This window comes from Aythya marila, assembly GCF_965140915.1.
Source record: "Aythya marila genome assembly, chromosome: 1".
Lineage (NCBI taxonomy): Eukaryota > Metazoa > Chordata > Aves > Anseriformes > Anatidae > Aythya > Aythya marila.
In genome coordinates, this window is record NC_139042.1 from 192,308,181 (window position 1) to 192,318,730 (window position 10,550).

Below are 10,550 nucleotides of genomic sequence, written 5' to 3' on the forward strand. Positions count from 1 at the left end.
TACACAAAGCAGCTGTTTGGTGCTTTGAGTTTATAAACGTGCTGTAGATTAAAAAGTAGTTTTGTGTGATAAAGGAAACAAAACAGTACTCTAGGTAGGCATGTTGCTACAAATCACTTCTGGCTCCACCGAGGGAGGACAGGGCCTGCCGTGGGAGAAGCGTGGCCCAGCTCTCACTGTTACTTTTCACTGAAGGCAAGCACTGGGGCTCACAACACAGAATCACAACCTCCCCCGGTAAGTCCTGCTGCTCTGTTTTCCAGGAAGCTGACAGCAGATGTTACGGTTAAGATAGCTGACTTAGAAGAAAGCCTGTCAACCTTAGCAGAGAAGAGCAACAGCTCGGACAGTGACCTGAGCGCGCTGGAGACGGATGCCAAAAGCCTAGACCGTGTGGTGAAAGAGCTTGCAGAGCAGCTAGAGTTCATCAAGATCTCTGATGTGCGGGGTAAGTGGCGCAGGGAGGGGGAGAAAGCAGTGGGGTGGCTGAAGATTTAATTAGTGCACGGTTTTAAATACCGGGTTAATCTTCTAACGTGTAATAAAGTCAGCTCTTAGGAGGGCAGCTTCTCCCCGTGCGTTAGCCGAGTTGCTGATGCAGCAGGAGCTTTGTTTTGCCCCCTCACCCCTTCTTTCTCTCCCTCTGTGTATTGCAAAGCTGGCTCAAGTTCTTGGGGCACAAGAACTTAGGAGACTTTAAGACTTTAATTAAAGCATTTTAGATGAGGCACAACAGCTGAAAGCGAGGCTGATTCCAAGATACACCTGCACGTTTCGTTTGCTCTCCCCAGGCTGTGAAATTGCTTGAAACGGTTTGAAAAACTACCCCGTCTTTAAGAGCACACCATAAAAGAGCCCCATTCTTCCAAGGCACCCAAGCCTGGTGTACCCATTGGCATGATGAAGTGCCAAACCCCCACCACAGAATCAGAGCTGGCTGGGGAAAGAGGCAAATCACAAAGTTATTGGGAAGCTTCCAAAGCTGACTTAATTCCGACTTAAAACGCATTTGAATACAGTATACATACATATATATACACAGAAATGTACATTTGCAGCTTCGCAGGTAGTCTGGGATTGTTTCTGGTGAATGTGGGATTTCACCCAGTGTGGCAAAAAGGATGTAAAAACCGGGGAGTCCCTGGCTTGTGGCATTCTCTGGAAGAAGGCTGCCCCGTGGGGTCCCTCACACCCTCTCAGGGCCTCTCCAGCAGTTGTCCAAAACTAACGCTTACAGAAATCAGGATCTTTCATCAAAAAGTTGTTTCTTGGGAAAGCTCTGACCGGTTTCCAAGCAGCGACTGTAAGCCAGACATCCTAGGGCAAGCAACAAGAGCAAATGGCATAGGTGAATCCCTAGGAAATAGATTTAGGTATCCTGTGAACCTAAAACGTTGGGTCTCCGTTCGCCCTCAGTATGAGCAGAGTTCAGTCAATCCCTGGGGTCAGAGAACTGCTTAACTTTAAAATCCAGCAAATTTGACACACTTTCAACCAGGGAAAAAATGATTTTTTTTTTAAAGACAGGCCAAATTCTGTCCCCTTTACCATAGCACTGACCACAGCTGTGGAGGCTGTGGTTGCTTTAAGGTGCTGCTCAGCTTGCTGACCCAGCTGTGCGTCTGCCCACCTCCATGACACAAATTATTTGGTGTTAGTTAACAGATTTCTGAGCAGCTCTGTCTGATTCCTGCAGGAGCCCTGGACAGCATCACCAAGTATTTCCAGATGTCCCTGGAGGCAGAGGAAAGGGTCAATGCTTCCACTGTCCACCCCGATAGCGCCGTGGAGCTGTCAGCAAAAACGCGGCAGGAAGTGGAAGACTTAATCAAGGAGAAGGAGGCCCAGTTCAAGGCTAAGCAAGAGGAGCACTCTCGCCTCCTGGATGAACTCGCAGGCAAACTGCAAAGCCTGGATCTCGCCGACATGTCAACAAAGGTACACAGCTAGGATCTGCTGGTAGAAAACCAGCGAAAGTAAAATTGGGTTTTTCGAGGAAGTGACGGGCAGGGAAAAACTGTTCAGAGCTGAACAGTGTGAAAGACACTGTTTGTTGCTGAAACACACACATTTCACTGATTTTTGAGGTATTCTGTGGGCTCTGAGACACCTGTGGGCTTTCAGGCAGCAGGCCTTCATGTTGTTCTCCCTCCTACTTCTCCCCAGCCCTGAGAGAGCATCTGTCTTTTCCTCACCTCCTAAGCCAGATCCCTTTGCTGTGGGCAGAGCTCTCAAGTGAAGCAAAGTTCAGCAAGTCCAGTGGACTGAGAGCCAGCCTGTTAAGCCTTAGCTCACACGCTTGCTTTCTTCATTTTGCAGTTTCCCAGAGCACACGGCAGGGCTGCCCTCCTGGGCATCGCCACGCTCCCATCCTCCTGCTTGGGGCAGAGCAGCACTTGCAGGGAGCTGGAATCCAAAGGGCACAGTCTGTGTTGAAGCTGCCTGCTCATCTGTAAATACGACCGAGGATGGCTTTTTCTGGGAGAGGCAGGGTGTTTGCTGGGTTTCCCTTTGAAGCCAGGCAGCTGCATTCAGAGAACAATCCCGCTTGAAGTCCCGACTGGAGGGGAGAGCTCATTAACTCCTCGGGGCAGGGCCAGCCCTGTGTGTGGGGACGAGGTCTTCACACAGGGAATTGTCCCCGGTCCTTTACAACTGCAGTCACCCCACCCGGCCTTTTTTCTTGGGAGTGGAAGAAAGAGGCAGCTTTTTGTTTAGCTTCCCTTGCCCTGCATTCCTGCCTAATGCGTTCTTGAGGACTGAAAGGCTGGGGTAGATGTTTATCGAGGCAGTAAACACGGAGTTGCTCGGAGGTGTAATCACAGGACGCCAAAAAAAAAAGTTTGCTTTCTAGCTACTGCGGGGTTGCATGCCAAGCAGGTAAGAGGGAATCATTTACACTTCACAGGAGCCAGCTGCAGCTCACTTGGTTTTCCCAGTGAGATTTGAGGCTGCAAAGTACGTGTCAGTTAGCAACTATCATTTGGCATAAGGAGGGTGGTGGAAAGGGAAAAGTACCTCACAGGAACGGGGAATTTTCCGATTTGCCACCTGGCTACAGCTTTTAAGTGATTTCATTGCCCAAGCAGTGGATATTCCCAGTAAAATCTGCTGACTGAAGTAGTTTTGCTTAAAAAGTCAAACCTGTTATCTTCTTTGGGAACACTTCATTGACACAAGTCATAAATTGGAAGTTATTATGGAAAGATGAAACCAGAGCAAACACTTCATGGCTCGGAAGGGAACAGCTTTTCCAGAGAGGTAAAAAAAAAAAAAAAAAAAAAGTTTCCTGTTCAGCTTGGAGCATTTCAGCTTCTTACTGTTTTATCTTTTCCTTTGCTCTCCTTAGAGAGCTTAGAGAGCAAAGGAAAAAAAAAAAATAACACTATGTTGCACAGAATACATTCTTCCTTTTAAAAAGCTGCTTGGGATGGCCAGTTTTTCCTCCAAGAGTAGTGAAGACCAGCTTCAAACAAAAGGAATACAGGCAGGGGTAGCTTCCAGCTTGAAATCAAAGCCCAAAGGCAGCTTTCCAGTTCAAGATGATATTTGGCAGAAGAGGACAATGGAAGCAAAGCTTCCCTCCTACCCTCCCTTTACTTCAGCAGCTGGGAGCTAGCTGGTTGTTACCCAGTTAAGGCAGGAAGGAGTGGAAGGGGCACAGAACAAGGATTAATATCGTGCTGGTATGGACCCGATGCAGCTCTCCTTCAGCTTCCTTTGCTGTGGTACTTGAGGCCCTACTTGGAAGGGGTAGGAACAATGGCAGAGCAGCATCCTATTCATCACCCTCGCAGCTCAGCGATGGGAATGAAGCCGGGACTGTTGCACTTGTCTCCTCTGTCTGCTGCAGACGTGTGGCACCCCCGCAGGAGCCTCTTGTGCCGAGTCCGAGTGCGGCGGCTTGAACTGCCGGAGCGATGACGGGCAGAAGAAGTGCGGAGGACCTGGCTGCAAGGGGCTGGTAACTGTGGCACACAACGCCTGGCAGAAAGCCATGGACTTCGACAGAGACATTCTCAGCGCCTTAGCAGAAGTTGAGCAACTCTCCAGAATGGTAATATGCAGAATCCATTGTTACAATACCAAAAAAAAAAAATCTTCTAATTGTAACGCAAGTTTAGGCACTAATTGACAAAGTATGTGCCTGGCTTACTGCAGAATATTCCTTCCAGTTGCGTAACATCATCCCACTCAGAAAGGGAGCTCGCTAAAGTAAAGCTTCATGCGTAACTCTAAACATTAGCTTGAGTTGTTTAAACTAGCATTGGTGGTGTGGATCAGGGCCAGCTTTTAAAAGTGTTCTGTGAGTTTTATGAGACGAAGCATTTCTCATTACTGTTACCTCTGACTCCAGGAGAATTTTTTGTTGTAAAACAGGCCTTAAAGCAGAAGCCAATATGCATTCAAGCCTTCCATTTCATTCTCTCCAGGTTTCTGAAGCAAAACAGAGAGCTGACGAAGCCAAACAAAACGCACAAGAAGTTTTGCTCAAAACCAATGCTACAAAAGAGCAAGTGGACAGAAGCAATGAAGATCTGAGAAATCTCATTAAACAGATCAGAGACTTCCTAATGCGTAAAAACCTTACACTTATATTACCTACTTCAATTCTTCACTGGTGAAAACTGTCTTTATTTTTAAATCATCCTCCACAGGGTAATGCAATAGCTGTCATCCCCTGCTCCTTTCAGCCAGATTTAATGGGTATGATGAAATCTGGAAACAGAAAACCAAGACAATAGGAAAACGAGGCCAATCTGTAGTACTTTGTTGTGTTCATTTCAGCTGAGAGCATTGTACCTCTGTAGCTTGCCAAGTCTGTTCATAAGCTCTGGCTGGAAAGACCCACAGTACTATTAAAGGGGAGGAAAGTCAGAAACGGTGAGGTTATCTCCCTGCAAGAAAGCAGAAAGGTTAAATGAGGCCCTTGTTCACTAATGAGTGGCAGCGTGGCAAACCCATTCCTTCTCTGTTTGCACAGGGCTGTGTACTGGTAGCACAATTACATTTACGTGCAGCTGTTGGCTTCCTCTCCTGTGGGCTCGCATCCCCTTCCCCCAGCCCCAGCACGGTGTAGCTAATCACTGAGATCTTCAAAAGGCTTCCAAGAGACTCATGCCAGCAGGGCCTACGCGCCGGCTGGGCCTCTTATCAGAGGGAAGTTTCACCCTAAGGAAGCGGTTTTTACATCTTGATTTGCTGCTAGTCTGGGGGAGAAAGATTTTTTCCATTATTTTGCTTCTTGAGGGAGCAGTTGGATGAGAATTGGAGCACTGAGACTTGACAGTTCAAAGCCTTTACTCACATCTTTGTCATGTGTGTGCATCTTGTAGAAGACAGTGCTGACCTGGACAGCATCGAGGCAGTGGCTAACGAAGTCCTCAACATGGAGATGCCAAGCACTCCCCAGCAGCTACAGGCCCTGACAGAGGACATCCGTGAGCGCGTGGAAAGCCTTTCTGATGTTGAAGTCATTCTACAGCAGAGCGCTGGAGACATTGCCAGAGCAGAAATGCTACTGGAAGAAGCTAAAAAAGCAAGGTATGCAACCCTGTTCTGTATCGGGTGTCTCCAATGACCAGGACCTGGAATGAGGCTTTGATTTCACTATCAGGAAATGCAGTTTACCTTACCCCAAGGTTGATTCCCCATTCCTTCACTAAAGGGCAAAAATAGCCCTTTGCAGTATATGACTGGTGCTTTTCCCTGTACCAAAGTAAAGCATTTTTAGTGTTTTTAGTTTTTACTGTTAACATAGTTTTGTTCCACAGCAAAGGTGCAACAGATGTTAAAGTCACTGCAGACATGGTGAAAGCAGCACTAGAAGAAGCTGAAAAGGCACAAAATGCAGCTGAAAAAGCCATAAAACAAGCTGATGAAGATATTAAAGGAACCCAAGATCTGCTGACCTCAGTAAGTTGTTTCCTTATTTCCAAGATTTTTTTCTTAAGATACAGAAACAGCAACACATCTGAAACTGATGTAAGGGTGTCTAGGCAAGGCTCTTGTGTACTACAAATAAAAGATTGCACTTAAAATGAATCTAAACCATTCATAACTAGAGGATTAGGGAGCTACAAGCCTGCTGATTAGACTTCAGTGGCATAAAGTATGGATGGGAGTGAGAAAAGCCTTTTTCTTAGGGCTTTCTCTAACACAGCAGGTGTGCCAAGATCTCTACAAAGTCATACACGTTGACCCCATTGTTGTTTGTTGTAGTGTGTTGGCAGAACCGTGCTATCTAGCACTGGCATCCACTGCAGCAGGGGACTAAGAAAACTAATGCTGTACTGAAGTGGTAATTGCTGTAGTCTCATCAGATAATGTATTTTTAGACTTTAACTCTGTACCCTGGTCTCATGAGAGCAATATCTATATCCATGAAGTGTGGCTAGCTTAGAGACAGGCAGCTTCAGCCATTTAACACTAGCATTTAATAATGAACTCGTGAAGTTCTGTTTGCAGATTAAGCAATTCTTGCACGTGTAATGCAATCGAGTCATTTTTTAAGAGGTTCTGTAATGCTTTTGCAGCCCTCTATACACTTGATCTTCAAGCAGTGGGTTTTTTCACCCTGACTGCAGTTGTCCATTTTTAATGAAACTGTAACACTTATTATATCAGATCTATGGATGTGACCTAGTTAGTTGATCGGGGCTTACTCAGAAAGTTTTTGTGTTATATTTAGAAACTTTTGAAAGCATATCTTTGTCCCTCCTTCTGTTAGATTGAATCTGAAAATGCAGCATCTGAAGAAACGCTGAACAATGCCACTTTACGTCTGTTTGAGCTAGAGAGGAGCGTTGAAGATCTGAAGCAAAAGGCTGCTACAAATTCAGTGAATGCGGATAAGATAGAAGAAAAAGCTGGCACTGCAAAACAAAATGCTGAAGAAGTTAAGCAGGTGAGGAGATTGGGAAAAATGCTAAAGAAAAGCCAGTAAAACACACCCCAGGTCTGTGCAGGGGAACTTTACTTCAGTAATTGGCCAAGTACTGAGGACAAAAAGAGTGCTTAATGCACTTACCACAGATACCTGCTTTTACTCATTTTGGTACCAAATACAAAGAGAAGTATTAGGAAGTTATCAGTTTCTAGAAGAGTTGCATAAAACACATCTTGCTGTTGCACTGTCAGCCTTTCATACATTTGGTTCTGTCTCTCTGCTTTGCTATCTGCCACAAATACATTGGCTTTTTTTCCCCATCTATATTTTTGTTTCTGCAGTGATGTTCAGGCTAAACACATCAAAGTTTGGCATATACAGAATCAAACGGCAAAGATTCCTTAGCTCAATATCAAACCAGTCTCATTTCTAAATATCAGAGATGCAAAATTCACTCTGACCATATGCAGGCACTCCCAGTGTCTGCTCTACACCTTCGTAATACCAAAAGAATGTTAACCAAACAGTTGACAACTCTGCCAAAGGAAGTTTAATTCCCGCAATCTTTTGGCTGGAATTAGCCCACCAGTCTCAAGAGAGAGAGGTTTTCTGTCAAGGCAGGGACACATTATCCACCAAATCAATTATTTCCACACACTAAGTAGGATTTCAGGTGGCTGTCAAGTAAACCCAAGAGACTCCCAGCACTGCTGCAGAACGTGAACTTGCTTGCTAGTTGAATTCATCTGGGTGCTAGTACTCCTTAACCTCACAGAGGAAAAAAAGCACAGCTGAGAAGCCAACCTGATGTCTTTTCCAGCACGTTCACCTACGCAAACCAGGCAGCTGCTCTCTTCTTTCTGAAAGGGCAGCAAGGTTGTTCCTCCCTAAACGCATACATTCAACCAGGAGCATGGCCAGTTCCTTAACCTCAGCTGTGCTAGGGGCCATAGCTTCCATGAGTTACACAACTGTGTAACTGAATCCTGTAAATCCTTGCCAAGTATTAAAGCTGTAGAATTGCCACAGATCTGCAAGAGGGCAACTCAGTCTTCGTGCCAGCTCTTAAAACCTTGAGTATTAAGCAGGCCATACCCCGACCTTGTTTCTGCCTTTGTTACCTGAGCGAACAGCCTGTGCTCTGCTTACCCCGAATATCGAGCAACTCCCCTTGCATTGTCTTTTGAACGGCTCCATCTTGTGTTTGCATCTGGAACAACAGGTCCTCAACACCGAGCTGAACAGCAAGTACAAAACGGTGGAGGAGCTCATTGCCAAGAAGACAGAGGAGTCCGCCAGCGCTCGGAGGAAAGCTGACATGTTGCAAGATGAAGCTAAAGCCCTGCTGGCTCAAGCAAACAGCAAACTCCAGCTGCTCAAAGGTAAGGCTGTTCTGAGCAGGCAAGTCCTTACCTTAAGAATACAAAGCACTAACATGCTGTTAAACCAAGTATTCATCAGCAACAGGAAAAGAAAAAGGAAATTAATTCTTTGTTGCTGAGGTCTGAACAGCTTTTCTTATCCTTAGGGACACAACATAGTCTTGAATCAAAGATTTGTATTAAAAAGAAGAGCTAAAACTTACAGTGAGACACAAACTTTTGGTATGGCACCTCTCAGTGCCCAAAGAATCCTTACAGAGTGGAATTAAAATGTAGCTACCATGATTCGGATGAGGACTAACCCATCTGGCAGCACTAAAAGCAGCCCACTTCTTGACAGACTAGCCACAACACCATCTTCAAACAGTATTCCCCTTACCCCACCCTAGAATGCCGTTAAAAAGGCAATCTTAATAAAAGGCAATTAGGTTGAAATAAAATGCAATTAGGATACAGAAGTTGCAGTTTACAGAAGAATTTAACATTTACAATTGCCACTTGAAGTCGGCTGAAGCAGGAGGGGGCAGCCTGCCCGTAATTGCCAGGGAGGAAGCTGAGTTTTCCTCCTGTTTTTGCCAGTCCAGGAACCTGCTCTTCCCCTTAGTCGCTCCTGCACAATTAAAATGAATCACTGAATAGTTTTGGCTTGTCATAATCAAGATATTTCAGGTCAACACAAAAATGGCAGTTATTTTCAACTTGAATCAAAGTATATCTTTTCCACTTACAGAAAATTACTTCCACGTTGCTTTATGTCCCAATATTAAGGAAACAAGAAGTGCCATTCCAGCCTTTGCTATTTTTTTTGTCAGATTTTCTTCCACAAGAAAATAATCCTGAGGTAGTTTACTCCTAACAGCTATGGTTTATATTTTACTGCATTAAAACATACCTAATTACGCTGTTTTTCCTCTTCCTTTGCTGACAGACTTGGAAAATACGTATGAAAACAATCAAAAAGTTCTCGAAGACAAAGCCAAGCAGCTGGTGGAGCTGGAAGAGACAGTTCGCTCCCTCTTACAGACAATCAGCCAGAAAGTTGCTGTTTACAGCACTTGCTTATAAATGGGAACAGAAAATGCTTACGTTCAGGATGGGGCTTTTTTTTTTTTTTTTTTAAATAAGTATTACACTAGTGTTTGTGGTTTTTTTGACATTACACTAAGACCTGATAAAGTGAACAGGTTTTATATTGACTTTTAAGTCACAGAACCAAAGACAAGTAACTTTTTGACATTGAAAATAAACAGTACTTTTGTATCGCTGTATGTACCTGGTATGACTCACTAAGTTCCTTGTTATTTTCAGTAGCTGAAATGGTAAATCAATTAATCTTTCAGGTTCTGCAAGTCTTGCTTTTAAAATAGCTAGAGATCTAATAAAATATTGGTTCCAACTATAGCATGACAACAGAACAGTTAGTAGTGAAAGAAGAAGTACCATCTTTGTGGGGTTTGCTAGCATTACCCTACTACTTACTGCACAAGGAATATTTAACCTCTGGATGATATCCATTTAGGCTTAAAACAAGTTTAATTTACTTGAAATACTTGATTTTAGAGGTCAGCACTGAAGGGGTGACTGGTTTACATTCTGCAAACCACATTTATGTGATGAACCATCATTGGAGGATCGAGACTCTCTAGAAAAAAAGCTACCAAGTTCATAAGGCACTTAATGTGAAGCAGTTAAGGAGTTGTACACAGTCTCTTAAAGCAGCACACTGAATCTCCCTAAGAGCAGCTTGTGCTTAACAAAACACAAATAAGACTTCTTTTTTGAAGTGCAAGAGTGATATCCAGTTCATATAAACTGTGTGCTTCAGTTCAAACTTACTACAGCACAGTGTACCTTCAGCCAACCACACAGTAATCGTAATAATTGATCTGTGGTATTCCTTAACTTATGTGCAAGTTAGCATCCTCAGCTGCAGCAGGCTTTTACATATCCTGACTGCTAACTCCGACCTGAGAAATGTATTTGGATGTTCTTTGATCAACAATTTAGCTCACCTTGACTGTCAGCAGAAGCTGGTCAGGGCAACTACAGCAGAATTACAGCGCCACCTATGGAAACTGGAGAGCAGCACATTTAAATAATCATCCAACCTTCACAGTTACAGACACTAGAATAAAAAAATCCAAAACAGGAATTGATTACTACAGCACATCACACGTTATGTCACTGATGGTATATTTAACAGCTGTTAAAAATAAAATCTTCAAACTTTGCAACATACAGACATATTTCTGCCTCTACAAGCACTTTTGGTATATTTA

General features: G+C 44.1%; 1 protein-coding gene across 2 annotated transcripts in view; it reads left to right on the forward strand.

Annotated features, from left to right (window-relative positions):
* LAMB1 (laminin subunit beta 1) overlaps nucleotides 1–10,460 on the forward strand; it is a 41,908-nt gene extending 31,448 nt beyond the window's left edge. The window contains exons 25-33 of one of the 2 annotated variants that reach the window (XM_082759330.1): nucleotides 264–448; nucleotides 1,697–1,938; nucleotides 3,854–4,057; nucleotides 4,434–4,578; nucleotides 5,337–5,544; nucleotides 5,775–5,916; nucleotides 6,731–6,907; nucleotides 8,112–8,271; nucleotides 9,200–10,460. In XM_082759330.1, the coding sequence (XP_082615456.1) occupies nucleotides 264–448; nucleotides 1,697–1,938; nucleotides 3,854–4,057; nucleotides 4,434–4,578; nucleotides 5,337–5,544; nucleotides 5,775–5,916; nucleotides 6,731–6,907; nucleotides 8,112–8,271; nucleotides 9,200–9,336 (1,600 nt within the window). In that variant the 3' untranslated portion in view covers nucleotides 9,337–10,460. Of the gene's footprint in view, nucleotides 1–263; nucleotides 449–1,696; nucleotides 1,939–3,853; nucleotides 4,058–4,433; nucleotides 4,579–5,336; nucleotides 5,545–5,774; nucleotides 5,917–6,730; nucleotides 6,908–8,111; nucleotides 8,272–9,199 lie in introns of those variants that run through there. The other variant, XR_014317408.1, reaches the window with a different exon arrangement.
* Nucleotides 10,461–10,550: the final 90 nt, after the last annotated feature.